Source organism: Chlorocebus sabaeus, chromosome 9, assembly GCF_047675955.1.
Source record: "Chlorocebus sabaeus isolate Y175 chromosome 9, mChlSab1.0.hap1, whole genome shotgun sequence".
Lineage (NCBI taxonomy): Eukaryota > Metazoa > Chordata > Mammalia > Primates > Cercopithecidae > Chlorocebus > Chlorocebus sabaeus.
The window spans coordinates 77,794,251-77,816,262 of NC_132912.1; the positions used below are offsets into that span (position 1 = coordinate 77,794,251).

Genomic DNA, 22,012 nt, shown 5'->3' on the forward strand with positions numbered 1-22,012 from the left:
GAATTTCAGAAGGTCAGTCACTCTCATTTACTCTAATGTGCTTTTAAGACTCCTTGATGGGGCTCCTTCCTCCACCCGCCTTCCATTGGCCTACTCCTCCGGGAAGGGTGGCAGCCGAAGACCTCGCGGTTTCCCTCGCTCAGGCACCCCCGCCTCCTCCCCCCGACCCGCGTCCTGCCCTCCGCGGCCTGCTGGCCGGGCACTCGGGCGTCCAGGAGCTCCCCCTCGGGGCGGCGCGCGGCGACCGCCGGCGGGTTTGCCGGCTGCGCCAGTCGCGGGGCGGCCCGGGCAACTCGCCCGCCTGCCAGTCCGCCCACGTGCGCAAAGAGGAGCGAAGCGCGAGCAGTCGCCGCGCCCGCGCTTGCCGCCGGTGGGTGCCTCACCTCAGGGGCCGGCGGGGGCCGTAACCCGAGCCCCATCGCAGGGATCCGCATTTGCATAATTCGGCTTTCCCCCCTTCTTTCGGACTCAGGGCCGGAGATGCGAGTCGGGCTCCCCTCCGAGGCGTCGTCTTCTCCATGGTCAGCGCGGGGGCCGCGGGACCCGCCGGAGCGCAGGCGGAGCGGGCTGGCACACGTGGTAAGAACGCAGCTATCTTTTCTTGCTCTGCTCTGCTCTTCTCTTCTCCTCTCTTCTCTTCTCTTCTCTTCTCTTCTCTTCTGTCTCTCCTTCCTTCCTTCCTTCCTTCCTTCCTTCCTTCCTTCCTTCCTTCCTTTCTAGGACTTTGCACATTTTTGCTGGGTGTGGGGTATCTACTAGGGTGCTAACCTTGCTGCGATTTCTCGTCCTTTTCATCCCCAATTGGAAAAAAGCGCACAGCGCGAGCGAGAAACTTTCCCAAATGTGCTCTGGGTGACTTACATCAGAGATGGCCAGCCGCCGGAGACCGGCTTTTTTGGAGAGAGGGAGAAGCAGCGCTTGGGTGGAAGAGCAGAGGGAGAGACCGCTCCCGGCCGCCCCAGGGCCCTGACCGCGGTGCGCTGGGCCTGGCGAGAGCAGGCGCACGGCTGCAGCGGTCGAGGCAGGTGAGCGGCTGGAGAGCCGCCTGCAGCGCCGCGCTCCCTCCACGGCGTGGCGCAGTGGCTCCCGCCTGCCCCGGCCCGCACTAGGCTAGGGCCGCTCCGGGCCGGGGGTAAAAAAGGAACAGGACAGGCCCGCGAGGCTGACCCTGCGCATTATCCCTGGCCTCCACGGCTTTGGAGCGGGAAAGGGCTCTGGGGCAGTTCGCAACCTGCACAAACGACCGTGAATGAGCCATGCAGGCGGCGGTGCGCTGGACTTGGGCACCCGGGACCAGCCTCCTGTGGGGCCCCGGCCAGGCCCGGTTACCTATGCGGGCTGGGGCTCACTGGTGGAAGCTTTGCGCCCAGCATGCCAGAACCTGCTGCTATTTGGACTTTGGAAAAGTTTTTTAAAATTGCTTTGGGAACTAAACAGAAGGGTTTCTACCGGGGTCTCGCAAAGTAAAACGAGTGGCTTGGGGGATGGGGATGGAGTCTTGAAAGTGATTAGAGATGCTTTCGGCCGTCACTGAGGACCGCGCTGGGCTCACCAAGGTGTTTTTTGGGGAGGGAGAGAAAATATTTATTCTAGTACGTGTATTCTGGCTCGGGTGCGGGCAGGGCGCGGCCCTGGATAGTGGGCCATAGGGGTCAGGAGGAATCTGTGGCTGCCGGGACAGGTAGTGAAGGCTAAGACAGTGTCTTCACATAGCCTCCTGTCCCGCGAGCCCGGAGCCCGCTCTGCCGTCGGGACACTGCTGGCAACGCGGGCGCGCGGGCGCAGTCAACAGGGAGGTGTGTAGTGTAAGGTGTGTGAGCGGGTGTGTGAAGAGGGCAGCGGGGGCGGGAGTGTGTAGCGGAAGTGGAGCGAGTGTGTGTGTGTGTGTGTGTGTAGGGGCAGGGTGAGTGTCCAAGCTTCCATCTGGACGCCCCCACGCAGCCGACCGCCCAGACGCGCCGGGAAGGACGCCCGCTCCGCGCAGCAGCTGAAGGGGGGCGGGGAGCGCGCGGGCAGAGGAAGAAGGGTGTCTCCGGCTGAGGATTTCTCTCGAAGCTCCCCACAGTAATTCTGCTCCTCCTAGGGTTTACCCTCCCAGTCCCAAGGTGCCCAAAATACTTAAACAAACAAACAACCCAAACCTGTTCCGTTTTCGCTCCTGTATAAATAGAACAGACTTTCCAAAAAAGCAATACGCATTCACTCTTATCACCAGCCACTTCTTTCCACCAAGTAATTCAGAAAAAAGCAGTCAGCTTCCGTGAATGCATGTAGCTTTTTTTTTTTTTTCTTCGCTGCCTCCTTTTGCTTGCGGTTTTGAGCTGCCAAGAAAGTGAGTAGGGGTTTGACTGTAGTGTCTCGGCTCAGCTCGGTTTCTTTCCGAAGTTTAATTTTCCGGAATGGCTCCCAAACAAGGGCTAGGGAGGCGGAGCCGCCGGCACCGGATCTTCGCCTTTTTTGGAAAGTCCCAGAGAACCGGAATTCCTCCCCGCCCCGGGAGGCTGAGCCGCAGCCCGGAGCCGCTCGCTCTCCCGCTGTGGCTGCGGCTGGGTCCATGGCGCGCCCTCTCTCCCGCGATCCCTGTGCCCCGGACCCAGGCTGCAGCTAGGGCCGCGTGCCCGGAACCCCCGCGGATCCCCGCCGGCTGCGAGCAGGGAGTCGCGAGCCCGGCGGAGTCCGCGCGGCCGAGCCCGTGTATGCAAATCAGCCATGTGACGGCAAAAGCCGCCTGGCCCAGCCCTGTTCCTCAGTCCATATATGGGCAGCGACGTCACGGGTATTGAAGACCTGCCCATAAATACTTAGAGCAACACTTTCCGTCTAACTGAGCAAGGAGCAATTGATTAATAGCTCGGCGAGGGGACACACTGACTGTTATAATAACACTACACCAGCAACTCCTGGCTTCCCAGCAGCCGGAACACAGACAGGAGAGAGTCAGTGGCAAATAGCCATTTTTCTTATTTCTTAAAAAACAGCAACTTGTTTGCTACTTTTATTTCTGTTGATTTTTTTTTTTTTTTTTTTTTTTTTTTTTTTTTTTTTTTTTTTTGGTGTGTGTGGTGGTTGTTTTTAAGTGTGGAGGGCAAAAGGAGATACCATCCCAGGCTCAGTCCAACCCCTCTCCAAAACGGCTTTTCTGACACTCCAGGTAGCGAGGGAGTTGGGTCTCCAGGTTGTGCGAGGAGCAAATGATGACCGCCAAGGCCGTAGACAAAATCCCAGTAACTCTCAGTGGTTTTGTGCACCAGCTGTCTGACAACATCTACCCGGTGGAGGACCTCGCCGCCACGTCGGTGACCATCTTTCCCAATGCCGAACTGGGAGGCCCCTTTGACCAGATGAACGGAGTGGCTGGAGGTAAGCCGCGTGTCTTCGCAGGCCGGGACCTGCGCGGCCCGGAGGTGGTGGGTGGGGTGCAGTGGGTGTGCGGGAATCGCAGGAGAGGATTGGGGCTCCAGGTGGACGGTGCTGATTGCACTGGCTTTGAAGACTGGAAGTGGGTGTAGGAGGAACCTGCGGCAGCAGAGACCAGGGCGCGCGGGCAGATGCGCCAGGTCGCCAGCAAACCGGCGTGCGTGCGCCCCGGCGCGCCCAGCCCCGGGCGAGCGCAGGGATGGGGGTGGAAGAGGCGTCCCTTCAGGCTTCGAGGCTTGCGCAGGCCCTCTGGCCGGTAGCACTTCGACCTCCCCTCTCCCGGGGCAGGGGCAAAGTGACGGTAAAGTTCGGGGCTCCCGGGGAGAGCTGCGCGCCTGGAGAGCCGAGCGGCGGAGAAGCGCCAGGGGAAATCGTCGGTAGCTCCCTCCTGGGCAGAGCCGACCCCGGGAAAATCTCGGAGCGCTCCCTTCTTGCGGCCTGGAGGCGCTCCCCCACCTGCGCACCGCCCGCGAAGTTGAGGGGGTTAGCAAGGCGGGGGCTCCGGCCGGCGGAGGCAGGGAGTGGGTGGTGGAGGAGGGCGAGCAACGGCGGGAAGCAGCCCCCGGACTGCTGAGGGAGGCCCGCGGGGGCACCGGCGACGCCGGTTTCCTTGGCGATGCCGTGGAAAGTCGTCTCTCGCGGCCCCCGCACCTTCCTCGAAGCCGGGCCACTGGCCTTGAGCTGAGGCGGGGACGCGCGGCTGTCGGGAAAGGCGGAGAAGATTGGGAGGGCAGGCAAACCTACGGACTCCTTCCTCTACAGCCCCCATTCCCTCCAGCAGCCCTCAGCTGAAGCGCAGCGGGAGAGGGAGGGAGAGAAAGGCACAAGGCGCTGGGGATGCGGAGCAGCCGGGAAGTCACCCACCCGCTTCTCGGGCTCTCCTCTCGGTTTGGCAGCATCACGGCACTAGGTCGATTCTTGGGTGGTGTTTGTCCTGGTGCCTCAGCCGTGGAACCCCCAGGCAAAAAAAAAAGGGAGAGAAGCTCTGGGCAGATGGGGCTTTTTAAAATATTGTTGTTGCTATTATTGGGTGTTTTTTTATTGGGGACTAGAGCTGCAGATGGCTGGGGGTAGGGAAGTTGGGAAAAGCTCATTCTGCTTTTTTGGAGGTAGTTCTTGAGTTCCATACTGTCAATGGGTTGCCACAGTTGGGCTGGCCTCTTCTTACTGTCTGTGGGTCTCAATTTCCCCACCTTTTGGACTTTGCCCCAGCTCTACAGTGCTGAGACTCTGGGCCTTGGGAATGGACCTATGTGAGCCGGGGTGAGAAGGGAATCCTGGCTGTATTTTCATTGTTCCACCTCCATTCTGCCTTTTCCCTCCCCAGATGGCATGATCAACATTGACATGACTGGAGAGAAGAGGTCGTTGGATCTCCCATATCCCAGCAGCTTTGCTCCCGTCTCTGCACCTAGAAACCAGACCTTCACTTACATGGGCAAGTTCTCCATTGACCCTCAGTACCCTGGTGCCAGCTGCTACCCAGAAGGCATCATCAATATTGTGAGTGCAGGCATCTTGCAAGGGGTCACTTCCCCAGCTTCGACCACAGCCTCATCCAGCGTCACCTCTGCCTCCCCCAACCCACTGGCCACAGGACCCCTGGGTGTGTGCACCATGTCCCAGACCCAGCCTGACCTGGACCACCTGTACTCTCCACCACCGCCTCCTCCTCCTTATTCTGGCTGTGCAGGAGACCTCTACCAGGACCCTTCTGCGTTCCTGTCAGCAGCCACCACCTCCACTTCTTCCTCTCTGGCCTACCCACCACCTCCTTCCTATCCGTCTCCCAAGCCAGCCACGGACCCAGGTCTCTTCCCAATGATCCCAGACTATCCTGGATTCTTTCCATCTCAGTGCCAGAGAGACCTACATGGTACAGCTGGCCCAGACCGTAAGCCCTTTCCCTGCCCCCTGGACACCCTGCGGGTGCCCCCTCCACTCACTCCACTCTCTACCATCCGTAACTTTACCCTGGGGGGCCCCAGTACTGGGGTGACCGGACCAGGGGCCAGTGGAGGCAGCGAGGGACCCCGACTGCCTGGTAGCAGCTCAGCAGCAGCCGCCGCCGCGGCCGCCGCCGCCTATAACCCACATCACCTGCCACTGCGGCCCATTCTGAGGCCTCGCAAGTACCCCAACAGACCTAGCAAGACGCCAGTGCACGAGAGGCCCTACCCATGCCCAGCAGAAGGCTGCGACCGGCGGTTCTCCCGCTCCGACGAGCTGACACGGCACATCCGAATCCACACTGGGCATAAGCCCTTCCAGTGTCGGATCTGCATGCGCAACTTCAGCCGCAGTGACCACCTCACCACCCACATCCGCACCCACACCGGTGAGAAGCCCTTCGCCTGTGACTACTGTGGCCGAAAGTTTGCCCGGAGTGATGAGAGGAAGCGCCACACCAAGATCCACCTGAGACAGAAAGAGCGGAAAAGCAGTGCCCCCTCTGCCTCAGTGCCAACCCCCTCTACAGCCTCCTGCTCTGGGGGCGTGCAGCCTGGGGGTACCCTGTGCAGCAGCAGCAGCAGCACTCTTGGTGGAGGGCCGCTCGCCCCTTGCTCCTCTCGGACCCGGACACCTTGAGATGAGACTCGGGCTGACACACCAGTTCCCAAAGGTCCCGGAGGCCCTTTGTCCACTGGAGCTGCACAACAAACACTACCACCCTTCCCTGTCCCTCCCTCCCTTTGTTGGGCAAAGGGCTTTGGTGGAGCTAGCACTGCCCCCTTTCCACCTAGAAGCAGTTCCTTCCTAGAATTTAGCCCATTCTAGTCTCTCTTAGGTGAGTTGACTATCAACCCAAGGCAAAGGGGAGGCTCAGAAGGGGGTGGTGGGGGACCCCTGGCCAAGAGGGCTGAGGTCTGACCCTGCTTTAAAGGGTTGTTTGACTAGGTTTTGCTCCCCCACTTCCCCTTATTTTGACCCATCACAGGTTTTTGACCCTGGATGTCAGAGTTGATCTAAGACATTTTCTACAATAGGTTGGGAGACGCTGATCCCTTCAAGTGGGAACAGCAAAAAGACAAGCAAAACTGATGTGCACTTTATGGCTTGGGACTGATTTAGGGCATGCTGTACAGTGAGTGAAGTATGGCCTTTATGCCGCACTCTGTGGCCCTAGAATGGCGAATCAGAGCATATCTAGTTGTCTCAACCCTTGAAGCAATATGTATTATAAACTCAGAGAACAGAAGTGCAATGTGATGGGAGGGACATAGCAATATCTGCTCCTTTTCGAGTTGAGAAATGTAGACTATTTTTTCAGTGTATATCCACTCAGATTTTGTGTATTTTTGATGTACACTGTTCTCTACAATTCTGAATCTTTGGGAAAAAATGTAAAGCATTTATGATCTCTTGAAATGAGTCAGAGGTTAACTTATTTAAGGGGGATGTACATATATTCTCTGAAACTAGGATGCATGCAATTGTGTTGGAAGTGTCCTTGGTGCCTTGTGTGATGTAGACAATGTTACAGGGTCTGCATGTAAATGGGTTGCCTTATGGAAAGCAAAATCACTCCCTGGGTTTAGTATGGCTGTATATTTCTGCCTATTAATATTTGGAATTTTTTTTAGAAAGTATATTTTTGTATGCTTTGTTTTGTGACTTAAAAGTGTTACCTTTGTAGTCAAATTTCAGATAAGAATGTACATAATGTTACTGGAGCTGATTTGTTTGGTCATTAGCTCTTAATAGTTGTGAAAAAATAAATCTATTCTAATGCAAAACCACTAACTGAAGTTCAGATAATGGATGGTTTGTGACTATAGTGTAAATAAATACTTTTCAACAATATTTTTGTTGCAGAAATCATTTCTGAAATACTTACTGGGTGGGAATTAAACAGTCATTCAGTCTCTGTGGCAGTATTTTTTAAAAACAGCCCTAAGCACCAGTGAAAATGCTTTGACCAAACCATGGTCTCCAGGTCTTCTTTGCTAGCCTCTGGATACCAGCCCCAAAGCAGGCTCCATTCATAATCAAACACTAGTGTTCTGGGGATTTCCCCCATGCATTAGTGTAAAAGTGGGGAGGCGTTGTTTTGACTCATTGTTCCGTTGTCTCTAACAGCCTATAGCTTCTCTCCGCTCCTGAGTGGGCTCCGGAAAATAAATACTTACAAACAAGTGCCCACTCGGAGACTACACATTTGCAACCGCTTTCAGAACCCTGACCAGGGTCTGGAACTCAGACGAGATGTGGCTTTGTGGAAAGTGTGGTGGCGTGGTCAAGCTGGAAATGACTTTCAGCTTCCAGGATTAGTCTCATGACCACAGAAAACTTTTTGAAAAGCGCTATCATATCTTCAGATCGAAAATGATCCCAGACGCTGCTGATGACAGCATGAATGGGTTGCTAAAGGAATTACCCCAGAACTCATTTCTCTCCAGCCTTCACTTCCCAACTGATTACCCCTATCTGAAAGGATCATTGATCTGCCAAAGGTTTGGTGGGTCTAGAAGTGACCATCAAAATACTCAACTCATTAGATATAGATGCCTCAAGAAAATCTCAAAGATGATCTAAACTAAATAGGCCAATATAGTATAGTCCTCCATGGTACTGGATAAGGGTTTGCAAAGAATATACTGTAGGGTTCGTTTTACTGCAAGTCTTTTGTAGTGGTTTTAAAATATAAATTCACCAAAAAATAGTTAATTTAGCCACAAGTAAACAGATGATGCCTTTGTGAAGTTATCATCTTTACTGTAAAATCTGGGCCTAAATATCATTTACGTTCACCCACCTCTGGATCCTTACACAAATGTAACGTGTTGCAGCAGCGTCCACTGTTTAGCTGACATCTGAAAATCCCTTTGTCTATTTGCCCTTCAGTGCTGTTAAGACTCCCTCAGGCTCAACCTGTATTTCAGAACAGCAGATGGTTACAGCTACTCTGGAAACCACCTTTTGCCCTTACCAGCACTAGAATTTGAGATCCGATTTGTGGAGGGAATGAATGCCTTTCTTCTATATCTCTTCTCCATCCCTATTTCAAGGATGTAGAATCCCACTATTCTACTATGAAACAAGAGGTTTCCGAACTTGTTTCAGATTTTTCTAGTGACTGGTGCTTTCCCATTAGTTCCTATTTCCCAGCTTGTTGGCATAGTATCATCCTTGCTTGTCCAACTTTAGTAAGTATCAGACAATGCTACATTTTGATAATTACATGATTTAAAAGAATACTTCCTTCCTACCAAGATTTCATTATATTAAAATATAGAATACCCAAATTTTGTAAGATATATTTGTCTTGCCAAATTCTAATTTTAGAGGATCTTCAATCAAGATAATCTAAACAATTACTTACAAAGCAGTAGACTCAAAAGTCATCTCAAAAATAAAAAAGAAGATATTTTGATGACAGCAAAATTGGTTACATAATCACTTTCACCCTGACGTGAGCTTGGTGAGGTAGCATTAACACACATACCATAAGGAACACCACACCTCAGCGTTTTCTCAGAGCCAACCTTGTGGCTTTTACTAGTAGATTTCAGTATGTAAGGTCAGTATCTTTAATCCGATTTTGCTCTCTACTTAAAATGTTCAGGGTGCTTCTTGCACATGTCTCATTTTTTACATTGCTCAAGAAATAAAGCACAGAAAAATGTCTTCTTCTAATCTTGTATATATACTTCTGGAGAATAATTTCTTAAAGATTCATAGTGCTTTTGAGATAGTTCAATTCATATTAAAAATGGGTTGATTATACCTACATAAGGCTTACAAGTGTTCACAAACCAGGCTATTTAATTTGATTATCCCAGCTGCTAATAAGATTAAGGCAAATTATTTCGTGTATGTTAAAAATGGCTGCAGTGACATTTTAACCATTTAATACCACTTTTGTGTGTGTGTGTATGGAGAGTGGGGGGAAGAGCAGTCAGCATTAAAAAGTCCCAAAAATGCTGCCAGCAGAAGCTAAAACTAAACAAATTCTACAGGAGAACAAAAAAGAAAATAAGTCCTGAAACTCTTTTCTTCCAGAATGAAAGTATTTTTGTTTTCTTGTATAGTACTATCTTATTTTCCTTAGGTTAAATACAAAGTAAGCTTTTTCCTGTTATAGCAAAATAGTCCAATTAGACATTAGCTTCAGATGTGTTTTCCCTCATGCTGTTTCAAAGCTCACTCTCAAGGAAATAAACTATTTTTAAGTGTATATTACTTGGGCTTTAAAATCTGCAGAAGGCCACTAGCTTTTAGTACATAATCTTACAGTATACATTGTGAACCTTTAATGGTAATCAAACTGTAGACATCAGAGCAGGCAAGCTTTTCCCTGTCTCGCAATAATCAAGTAAGAATTATCTCTAAACAATTTGAAACATGTCTTCATTTTCCATAAGTACACTGATTTTGTTTTTCTTTTTTTGGCATGCAGTCTCGCTCTTGTCGCCCAGGCTGGAGTGCAGTGGCACGATCTCGGCTAACCACAACCTCCACCTCCCAGGTTCAAGAGATTCTCCTGCCTCAGCCTTCTAGGTAACTGGGATTACAGGTGCCCACTACCATGCCTGACTAATTTTTGCACTTTTAGTAGAGATGGGGTTTTGCCATGTTGGCCAGGCTGGTCTCAAACTCCTGACCTCAGGTGATCTGCCCGCCTCAGCCTCCCAAAGTGCTGGCATTACAGGTATACCGATTTTAATCCAGAAATGCAAACATCCCCAGATTTGGGTTTGAAGATTCAGTATCTATAAGGGACTTGACAAATGGTTTCCTTCTTTGACAGCAGATGCCTCATTGCAATGGAAGTGATCAGTGATTGGCTTCTGTATATACGTTTAAGTTATTTAGACCTGCAATTACAGAAGTAGCACTGCTCTCAGGTTAGAATTGGAAAGCAATAGGCAAGCCCTGAATTAAAGATATATTGCTTCTTCACTGGGCTGGAGAGCTAGAGCACAAGATTCAGAATCAGTAACAGATGAGTAATGGCAGAGTCCTCCCGAGATGCCAGGACTGAGGCACCTACAAGGAGACAATGAAAAGGGGGAATAAAAGGTGTGTATTTTGGGAGAAGTTCAGGGTTACTAGTGTTAAAAGCTCAGAAAACCCTCTCCCGTTGACAAAACACATATTATTTAAAAAGCAAGCTATCACTTTCATTAATAAATAGCAGTTGGTGTAAATGCAACCCATTCAAATCAGGCTTAGTAAAAATCAATTCTCATAAAATAGCTAAGTGGGTACACAATACTCTGCATTGATATAACTGGCCACTGACAGAACCAGATACTTTAAAATCTTCAGAAGCATTTAGACAGACAATTTCTCACCCATGAGGCAATTATTGCATTTATTATTCACCACAAAAGTGATTAGTATCATTGTGCTCATTAGTCTTTCCTAGGGGAAGACAACTTTTATCCCACAGTTGTTATTAAAAATTATCTATATTGGAGGGAGTATATAGAAACACAATAGCAACATATCAAGTCAGTCATGACGAATAGTTTATGCACGCAGGTGCAACATACTTTCTGCACCACACTTTGTCTTTGTAATAAGCATATTCTTTCCTTAGTGGCTCACTAAAACAAGTTACATTTTGTCTTCACCACTAATTTACTCAGAATTTATTAGTGAACCAAAACTTTCACTATTCTTATTGAACTGAATCTGAGATATCATATTGCTGTTTTGGCCTGCAACAATTTCAGTTACTCTTTTGAAAGCACCTTAGGTATTTTCTTCCAATTTGCTTGTAACTGAAAACTTTAAAACGTTTTTTTTTTTTTCATAATGAAGTCATAATTCTTCCTTTATTACTATCCTACAGCCAGGATGAGTTTTTGTAGGTTAGTTTAATGTACTCTAGGTTGTATTATAACACATACATTGCTATTCATAATCTTTGTAAGCTAATCAACTTTTTGCTACAATATAATCCAAAAAAGTATATGATTGGTAACCACATTCATTACCGTGCTATGGAAAAAAAAAAAAAAAACCTTTTATTTCGTGAAGTTTTCTAAGAAAATCATTTGCATATCTAGAATTTTATTTTCAAACTAAGTGGCATGAAGAACTGCTTCGAACTGCCCCCAAAGGCATTTTAAACTACATCAGAATGTGGAGCTACAATAAAACAATTTTAACAACCCTGGAGGAAATACTTGGTACTATGCCTGTGTCAGGTTTTATAATAAAGTGGCATGTCCTGTGGAATATCTTTTTGTGTTTTGTTTTGGTTTTATTTTTAAATCACTCACCAAGTATTTGCTTTTTTATACTATCTTAAAAACTGGGAACAAATACTCTCTCACCCTGGGTCTCTGTGTGTATAAAGAGGCAAAGGCACATACTCTTTCTCTACATACCGGGTCAACATTCCACCAACAATAGCAAATCTCCCTTTATTATAGATATTAGAACTCTATTGCCACTTGGGCAAGTCAATTAAGAGGGCTTAGACGACAGCTGGGCAGATTTTAATGTGTTTATTTCTACAATTTGTTTTTATTAAAAGTTTTGTGAAAAAAGGAATCTTATAAATAGTAAAAAGGGAGAAACAGTGTTCCATGGCCTGAAGCAAATGGTGTCAATACATCTGTAAACAAGGTGAGACTGCTCAGACTATTAAACGCACAAAAATAAAACTAGTCACAGAGAGCAAGACTGTTCATTTCAGGGTTTGGGAGTGGGAAGTGGGAAGTGTTTAATCCCAAGTTTTGGTGCCCTAAAATGGCTAGCAGTCTAGTTAATTCTCAATTCTCTAGCTGTGATCTTCTGTGCCTTCTATCTCTTCCTACAGAAAACCACATTAGATGAACCCAGCGCTCAGTCGTTTTAGGGAGAGGGTTGAGACAACACTGCCAGCAACACAGCTGGAAATACCCGAGTCAGGAACATTAGAGTTCCTGAGAGAATGTGAAACAGCTATCAACATAATATTTCTCCCTACTTTTACAGTAAAATATTGGAAGTAAATAAAGATAGGGAATACGACAGCTGGCTAGGAGTGTTTTACATTCAGTTGTTTGGAAGCATAACACATTCAGCTCCTTTGAATCTTCCCGTTAGAAAACAGAATTACTCTATCACCTTTTAAGGTACAGTAAGACAAGAAAAAAAGTCATGTGAGGATAATACAGTCTTTGCATTAAAGGTGAATCTGCAACATGAAATCTGCTCAACTCACAGATCTGGAGATTCATAGGGAAGATAAGCTCTAAGTGACCATGTCACAGAGATTATGCAGGTGCTGAATTTCTTAGTAGATGCTGCCTGAGTGAACCAGATGTGGCTACTGGGCACAGGGAGGAAAGCAAATAAATCTTGTCCTCTACATGCATAGTTATGTTGTGAGAGTGATCCCCAAACTGAAAAAATCATTTAATTTTCACAAGGAATTAATTAGGCAGGCCAGCTCACTTTAAACAGTAGCTCATCTCTTTAAACCTAGTTTTTACCAATGACTTGAACTAAAAACAATTCAAACCACTGGGTCATGCACAGTCAATAAGTTAAAACTGCAAGAAAAAAAGGGCATAAGGGCATGAGTGGGAAATAAACCCTATTTACCTAAGGGGTGGGGAGTGGGAGGAAGAAAACCACTTAGTATTTTGTATAGAATGGGGAAGAGAGGAAGATACTTTCATTATGGCTTTAGGATGGAAGCGCTTCAGATGGTCCCCTGCCCCATTCCTCCAAATCAAAGCCCCAGTGGCAGTGACGGTACCAGGAAACAATCTAGCCTCCCCGCCCACTCCGCCCCCATAACCGTGCCCGGCGGCTGCTGTCCAGTGGCCCGTGCTTCCCAAGGCTGCCGAGGAAGCGGCTGCTGCTCATTCCAGTAGATCCAACGCCCAGGCTAGGGGGTAGAGAGAGACACAGCCCTTGTGGTAGGGTAGGGCACGTCTTCGGCCCACTGCTCCTGGGCGCCGGTGGCTTCAAGGGAAGACCTTGGGACCTGGATAGGGTTCTCCCTCGCACCAGAAGTCATCGGCCTGTGGGGTCTCCAGGAGCCACACCTCTCGGGGCAGGTCACAGGCCGAGCTGGAGGCCTCCTTGGGCCTGAGCGGCTCCAGCACCCGGTAATAGTGGCAGTCCCGGCCGTCGTCCGGGTCGTAGGGCGGGGCCAGGATGTCCAGGAAGGCGGCAGGCCCTTCCACGGCGTCGATCTGGTGCAGGTTGTCCCGGTGCGGTGTCAGGATGCAGGGGCCGCTGGCCTCGGTGTACTCGGCCCGCGAACGCAGCACGCCCGGCCGCACTGCTTCTCGCTCCCGGGGCTGCAGCGGCGGCTCAAACTGCTGCTCGGGCGGCAAGGCCCGCGGCCGTTGCCCGCCGCCCGCGTCCAGCTTGTCCATACAGCTGATGCGCACGGTGCCGTATAGCACCTTGAGCATGCCATGCATGCCCGGGTGGTCGTGCAGCGGGATGGACGTGCCGCTCTTGAGCAGGAACACGCCCAGGCTGAAGCCGTCCGTCTCGTAGATGTGCATGTAGGTGACTGGCGGCAGGTTGGGCGGCAGTGGCTGTAGTGTGGCCTTGCGCGGGGCGATGTTCAAGTCCTCGGCGCGGACCTGGGTCAGAAGGCTCTTCAGCTTGCTCAGGTTCTCGGGGAAGCCCGGCGGCATCGGCGCCTCCGGGCCAGAAGCCGCGCCGCGATCGGAAGCGCCGCGACCGCCCCCGCTGTCCCGGAAGGTGAGGCAAGCCTGGCGGGCGATCCGTTGGATCAGGGAGGCCATGTTGTCTCGGGGCATGGTCGGCTGCTCCTCTGCGTACCGGGACCGGCCCCCTCCTTTCCTCCGCCCCTTGCGGTCCCCGGCGGCCGCCACGGCTGCCCGCAGCCCGGGTCGAGGCGGGAGGCCCCGCAACCACCGGCCCGTCGGGCGCGCGGCACCGCCGCCAACCTCAGCAGCCACGCGCCCGCAACTGCCCGGCGCGCTCGCCTTGCGCCCCCTCTGAGCGTGCACGCGCACGCCCCACACCCCGCACTCACGCTCCGGGAGCAGATACCGGCCGCGCGGACGGTGCCAGGCTTTGCCTTACGCCCGGTGCTCCATTCATGCGGCCCGCACCTACGACGGTGGCCGGGCGCCCGGGGACCCTGCAGAGCATGCCGGGACTTGTAGTCCGGCCTTCCGCTTGAGCGCTGAGAGAGTTCACTTAGTTGATTGGAAAATGGAGGAACTATTACACATGTTGGGAATAAAGCGATCTTTTTCAGGATGCAGAGGTGTTTTTCTTGTTTTAAAAAAGATGACTCGAGGTGCAAGAGTAGTAGTCACTTGACTACAACTCCCGGCATCCCCCGCAGGGTGGAGTGACGCACTTCCCTCAGCTGGCCCGCGAAGTAGTGGAGGCTCTTGGCCTTCATAAGTAACAGGGCAAGGAGGGTCGTTAACCTTCTGGCGCTGCTGGGGCCTGGTTAGCCATGGAGGATCGCCTTCCTTTGGCCTTGCCCCTGGGAAGGAGGCTGTTGAGTCAGCCTTAGCTCCTCATAGCCGCCTAGGTAGCACTGTCTCCCACGGGAATTGTAGGAGGGCGCTTTTGTAATTTTGTGTTTCCTAGGAGGGGAGGGGGTCCAGGCCGTCCTCTGTGATCACCAAGGTTACTCGGCCCAGCTGGGCCCAGTTGTTGTTTGCATCAGGACCTGATAACGCAGCTCTTCTGGTCACAGAGCACGATAGCTTTTTGCTGGAGAGGCTTGAGAGGCCATTTACAGTGGTCATGGATTCTGAATACTAGTGGTTGTCAAATCTTAGTTTGCCTGAGAAGGGGGAGGGGGCTTTTATAAATGCGGATTCCCTGTCGTCACCCAGAGATGGAGTTACTAGATGGTTCTGAGGCAGCCTAGGAGAAACAGTGGTGTGCAACAGTCAGTTCAATCAGTAATTGTGAAATTAGTTCACTACACAGAGGCATGCTGCTCTGTGGCGTGAACTAACTTTTGACATAAGTAAATGACTAGAAAAGCAAGACATTAGATACTATGACTGTAAACTTAACCCAGAGTTTAAAGTCTGTTTGGACTCCAAAGCTGACCATGGGTTTCTTGTACATTTTGTAATTGGAGTGATTCAGTAAATCCTCTCCAGTTAAAATAGGCATACTTTTTTAGTGAATTACATAACCTGGCTAATGAGTACTCACAATATGCCAGGCACTGTGTTAAGTGAATTATATAACGAATGTTATACTATTTAATCCTTGCAGCATCTCTTAAGAGGCAGGCACTATTATTATTCCCAGATTGCAGATGAGGGAATAAGTTGTAGGATAGTGAATACTAAGTACTCTGCAAGGCATAAGCAGCAAAGCAGAAATAAGTACAGTCTTACCAAAAGCAGCAGCTTGAATTGGTGTAAAAGGACCAAACAAGAGTCAGGATATTGTTATTCCAGCCTAATGTGCCACTTACAAGCTGTGTGTCGTTAGGCAAATCCCACCCTTTTAGGTCCTCAGTTTTTTCATTTGTAGAATGCCGGTGTTAAGGGAACAATCGTTCTGAACGCTACTCATCAGAAACCCTGGGGAGCTTAAAAAATAAAGATCTTGGGGGTCACACCTCAGAGATTTTGATTCAGAAGAACTGGAGTGAAGCCTTTTTTTTTTTTTTTTTTTTTTTTTTTTTGGAGCCATAGCAAGGTTTATTGTGAAGAGCAAAAGAATAAAGCTTCCTCAGCGTGGAAGGGGACCCGGGGCGGGTTGCCCCTATGATTTATATTTAAGATGCTCCCTCGTGCGATTTTTATTATTGTTATCAATATTATTTTTGAGACGGAGTCTCGCTGTGTTGCCCAGGCTGGAGTGCAGTGGCGCGATCTCGGCTCGCTGCAAGCTCCACCTCCCGGGTTCACGCCATTCTCCTGCCTCAGCCTCCGGAGTAGCTGGGACTACAGGCGCCAGCCACCACGCCCGGCTAATTTTTTTTTTTTTTTTTTTTTAATTTAGTAGAGATGGGGTTTCACCGTGTTAGCCAGGATAGTCTCGATCTCCTGACCTCGTGATCCGACCACCTCAGCCTCCTAAAGTGCTGGAATTACAGTCGTGAGCCACCGCGCCCGAACAAGCGATTCTTGATGATTAGCCCAGTTTGAGAACCACTGGTAGATCTGTAAATAGTGAACCGGCTCTCATTAGTTAAAAGGGTGGTTATTTGCTTTAGGAAAGGATTGTTAAGATTGATTGATTTTCGGCCGGGTGCGGTGGCTCACGCCTATAATCCCAGCACTTTGGGAGGCCGGGACAGGCGGATCACGAGGTCAGGAGATCGAGACCATCCTGGCTAATACGGTGAAACCCCGTCTCTACTAAAAATACAAAAAATTAGCCGGGCGTAGTGACGGGCACCTGTAGTCCCAGCTATTCGGGAGGCTGAGGCAGGAGAATGGTGTGAACCCGGGAGGCGGAGCTTGCAGTGATCCAACATCGGACCGCTGCACTCCAGCCTGGGCGACAGACAGAGCGAGACCCCGCCTCAAAAAAAAAAAAAAAAAAAAAGAATGATTCATGTTCAGAGGTTGCCATGCCATTGTTACGTTATTTAAATGTACTTTCAAAGCTCATAATTAAATTTCATACAGTCTTTTTCTAAAGTGAGGAATATTTGAGAGTAAAATTCCTTCCCTTCCTTTATTTACAAATATGGATTTTTATTTATTGGTTTTACTTCTATTAAGGTATAATTAGTGGGAAATATAGACTTCATGGAACACAGACTATATACTATATTAACATGTGAATCTGTTTGATTTCCAAATCTGTCAGTTAATGGTTGTCCACACTTACTTAAATGAAGCTCAAAATTTTCATCTATAAAATAGGATAATACACCTGTGTAAATCACTGATGACACTATGTAGAACATAGTAGCTGCCCCATGACAGTAGCTATTATAGGTTTAAAATGCCTATAAGTTGTACTTAAAGACCAATGAATTTAAATAATACTAAGCAAGTATTGAAAGGGAATTTGACTTGTTTTGAGAATCAGCTTCAGGGTAGATATAAAAATGATTATTGCTTAAACCACTTACCTGGTAATACCATTCCTCAAGTCCTTGCTAGTCATCCTTTGGCCTGAGTTCACAGTTTCCAAAGACTGCCTGTGTCAGAATCACTTGGGAGTGTTTGTCAAAAGTGCAGGTTCCCAGATCATGTCAAAACCTACTGCATCTGAATCTTTTGCACATTAAAAATTTTAAGAACCAGGCAGGCATGGTATGGTGGTTCACGCCTGTAATCCCAACACTTTGGGAGGCCAAGACAGGACGATCGCTTGAGGACAGGTGTTCAAGGACAACCTAGGCAACATTGCAAGACCCACATCTTAACAGAAAAAATTTAAAAATTAGTTGAGCATGGTGATACATGCCTGTAGTGTATTCTGGAGGCTGAGGCAGGAGGATTGATCGAGCCGATGAGTTCAAGGCTGCAGTTAGCTATGATTGCACCCCTGCACCCAGGCCTAGGCAACAGAGTGAGACTGTCTCTAAAAAAAAAGTTCGTAAGAACTGCTGAGTGTCTACAGGGCATGTGGTACTTTTTTAGGTCACAAAGAGGCTACCTCCATAATTCGTTTAGATGTTGCCCTTCATTCAGAGCTGCACTAATGGGTGACATTGACTCTATGGGCTTTTGCCCTTAAGAAGCAGTTTACTTGCCCTTCTGCCCCACTGCCAGTAGCATAGACTGAGTGGGTTTCTGTTAGCATTAACGTCCTTCTTTTTTATCCTCTTTGATTCTGTAATTCTTCAGTGTTGTTGTAAGCAAAATGGAGACCAAAGAGATCCTGAAAGGGATCAGACAGGAAGAGAAGTGAGAGTGAACAAATACTAGGAAAATGCATGGCAGATACAAGGTTTGGGGAAAGTTTGGAATAGACAAAATCAATCGTTTAAGAAACAGTCGGTATCCACTGGGTACCAGGCATTGTTCTAGGCTTTGGGGATTCAGCAAGGAACAAAGGAAGACAAAGTCCAAATTCCCAAGGCGTTTACCTGGAAGGAAATGTGTATGTTTGAGAGGGTGGAAGTGTTATACAGTGCGAGTAAATGAGCAACATACTTTTCAGACAGAGAAAACTTAGGAAGACAGTAAAATGCAGTAATAGGATGGTATGATATTTATGTGTGTGTGCTATGTTACTTTAAATTGGGTTATCAAGAGTGACCAGACATTAACATTTAAGCCACGTTTGAATGTTAAGGAGTTAGCCATGGAAAAATCTGGGGTCAGAGCATTCCAAGACCAGGAAACATCCTTAAGATTGTTAACAGGGTATTGACTATCACAACTTTGACCACATAGGAAGGAACTTGGTATAATTAGGAGAGAAGATAAAGACCTGTGGGGTTAAGACTGCATAGTGAGCTTCCAGGTTCCTGGAGGGAGATGCAGGTGGAGAGGCCAGTAGGGATTGTACTATGTAGGCCTTTTAGGCCGTGAGAGGGGCTAATAGGAAGTTGTAGGCTGTAGTAGGGAGTTGGATTTATTCTAAATGCAGTGAGAAGTCTTTGGAGAGCTTTGGGCAGGGGAGTGATTTGATTTGTTTTACATTTTTAAGAGGTTGGTGGTGGGGTGAGTGTAACAGCAGGGAAACCTGAATGAGGGGCAGTAATCCAGAGGAAGGACAAGAGAACTAGTGTAAGGATAAGAATCTGTTTGAAGGTGCAGCTGACAGGGCTTGCTGATGAGCTGTTGCTTCAGCAATCTATTTCAAAGTGTATTTTCTCCATGTTTTTTCTTTCACAGGTTGACAGCTCTGTGGTGATAGGTAAGACTGATAAAGCTTAAATCCCACCTCCTGCCCACATCTATTAAATTTAGGAATGAGGGAAGCACACAGAAGCATGAGTAAAGCTGAGATTTTTTTTTTTTTTTCTCCTCCTTTACAGTTGCTTAATTAACCAGGAAACAAGGATAGCTGAAAGAGCCCCCAGCCTATATGGATTTAACTCCACTTGTTCATTTCTATGATCTCTTCATTCTTTGGGAACTAGGCTTGTGCTTTTGCCTTTCGTTCTTCTTCCCCTACCTCTTGACTCTATGGGGACTAATCACAAGATACATTACCTTCTGGCTTTTACTCAAATCTTCTTCAGAATTCATTTGTCCATTTCTTTTGGTACACTGAGATCCAGTGGAAAGAGTACAAAAGATTATAATGATATTCTCACATGCTCAGAGTTCCTAGTCTGCAGTTTTGTTTTGTTTTTGTTTTTAAAGTGGGAAGGAAGGTTTATTTTTTTCCCGAGTAGTCATTTCCACCTTATTCCGATATCTGCCTTGTATATTAGCATAGAACATGGTAAATAAGTGGATAAAAATGTCCCCATTTTCAGACTAATTCATACTCAATTATATTTGAAGTATTTTGGATTTGTATCATTGCTTTCAGTTTTTAAAAAACATGAGTGTATATTTCTCATTCCTTATTATGAATGAATGTCATGTTGTAAGAAAAAATAATAATGTCAAAGTCAGAGGAGCTGGTGTCATGGCTTTGCCACTGACTACCTGTGTGTTACTGAGCAAGTCACCTGACTTCGCTGGATCCCAGTTTCTGTGAGAGATGATTTATTTGTAAGATTCCTTCTAGCATCTCGTTAGCTCAATGTGGAGGACAGAGACAATCATAAGACTGATTCACACAAAACCAAACATATGTATTTTCTTTCATTTATCTAAAATGATTACACTATAATCCTGTTAGCTGTGTCCATCTCCACTAAGATCATATAAAGTAACTCTGCCCACTCTAGTTCAAATTTGTGTGGTTATTTGAAGTCATATCACTTTGGTGTACAGGCTATTTAGTTAAATATGCTCAGTTCAGGGCTTTTTCATGTTTGGGTCAGACTTTAGGTGTACACATTGCACTAATAAATTGCATAGGTTGTGTTGTGTGATACATGCCATAGACACCATTTTCTAACTGTAATTCTATAGACTGGTGCATAGTGGATTGGGATAGAGAAAGACTTAAATTTATTCTTTTTTTCCTCTTACTTGCCAATGTCTTATTTCAGGCAATGAGAGGCGAGGGAAAAAGAATTAAAAATTGGTAGAAGGCAGAGCGTAGTTGAGGTGGGGGAAGGTGTGGCTTTCACAAGTTATTAACAAAGAGAAGATTTTGCTATAGCCCAGGCTGAAGCACTGCCAGAGGTCACGTATTATGATTTTTGGAGGTGATTTAAGATTATAGCACCCCCTCCACCGATTTGGTATTAGAGAGGTTTTCCTCTTCTCATTTAAGCAATGCAACTATTATGAGACTTAAAATTGTTGTGAACTGTAAATTAAATTCAAACACACTTTACCTCTCTTAATTAACTCCCCCCCGCCCCATTTCATGCTTCTTGTTTTTCTTTTCCTTTTTTTTTTTTTTTTCCTCTGAGAAGACATCAGCTATCTCCACCTCCTCCGCTTCCCCATCTGTCCTCTTCCTCCTGGCTGAGAGAGTTTTACTTTATATTTATTTTAATTAATGGATTTGAATCACAAGTGGTGAAACAGTTGATGTTCAGCTTCAAGAGGCAGTGAAAGGGAAAATCGTCTTCCTTGACTTGCCAGCAAAGAACTGTGTGTTCATTGCTGGTGCCTGCCTGAAAAATGACTGGGAAAGGGGCAGGATAGGGTTCCAGAGTTCTATATCCTTGCAGGGGAACAGATGCCGTATACTAGGATTAAGGGAGATGAAGTTGGGGAAACTCTTTAGAGTGATATTGTACTTTCTTGGGAGATGCTTTTCCCACAGGATGCTTAGTATTAGATGGGTGCAAAAGTTATTGCGGTTTTTGCCATTAAACCATAATTATATTTTCACCAACCCAATAAATATTGCTTTATAGTCATGGATCATTGGTTTAGAATAAAATGCCTTAGGAGCAAAATAGCAGGATGCAATTAATTGTTTGAGCACTCTGATTAATAAAATCCACTGTAAGTTTATCATCTTTTTCTCTTTAGTTGGAGAAGGCATATGATACCTTGTTTTTTTGTTTGTTTGTTTGTTTGTTTGTTTGTTTGCTTTTTAAAGCTTCTCCCTTGACTATTCGCCTTAAATTACACTCCTGGGCATTTGACTGACTTGAAATAAATAAATAGGGGCAGTATTACACGTGTTTCCTTGAAGAGATGAAATGCCACTAATCAAAGCCTTCTTTTGGAAAAACAAACAAAGATAACCTTGTCCATAGATGCTCTGTTCTGGCGTTTTGGAGAAAGTGTGAGAAATAACAGTACGATTTGAAAGTGGAACAGCAGGACTGAACATGGAAAGAATAATGGACTGAGAGGATACCAGTTCTCCTCCTGGTTCTAGCAACCAGCTGTGTGACTTGGGGCAAATGATTTCACTTCTGGGAACTTCAGTTCCTTTATTTATAAAGTGAAGAATTTGGTTTAGATGATTTACCACTTTCCTTCCAGCATTAAAAAAAAAAAAAATCCTATGAATTTTGAAGATTGTAATGATATGAAATTATATTAATTTCATACCATGATCTACACAGATATCACAAAAGACACTTTTAAATGTATTTTTAACATGAAGAGAACACTCAGTAGCATGTATATAACGATATTTGACTTGTTTTTTATGTCTGTGTTTTCCCTTTCCAAAG

At 47.4% G+C, this 22,012-nt stretch overlaps 2 protein-coding genes across 2 annotated transcripts; one reads left to right on the forward strand and one right to left on the reverse strand.

Moving 5' to 3' along the window:
- Window positions 1-249: 249 nt before the first annotated feature.
- EGR2 (early growth response 2) lies at window positions 250-7,221 on the forward strand. Its single transcript, XM_007963320.3, has 3 exons — window positions 250-579; window positions 3,252-3,360; window positions 4,745-7,221. Exons 1-3 carry the CDS (start codon window positions 481-483, stop codon window positions 6,004-6,006), a joined length of 1,470 nt encoding a protein of 489 aa, XP_007961511.3. The 5' UTR covers window positions 250-480; the 3' UTR covers window positions 6,007-7,221.
- Window positions 7,222-10,718: 3,497 nt separating this feature from the next.
- On the reverse strand, window positions 10,719-14,642 carry ADO (2-aminoethanethiol dioxygenase). Its single transcript, XM_007963324.3, has one exon. The coding sequence runs from the start codon at window positions 14,142-14,144 to the stop codon at window positions 13,332-13,334; it is 813 nt and encodes a 270-aa protein (XP_007961515.1). The 5' UTR covers window positions 14,145-14,642; the 3' UTR covers window positions 10,719-13,331.
- Window positions 14,643-22,012: the final 7,370 nt, after the last annotated feature.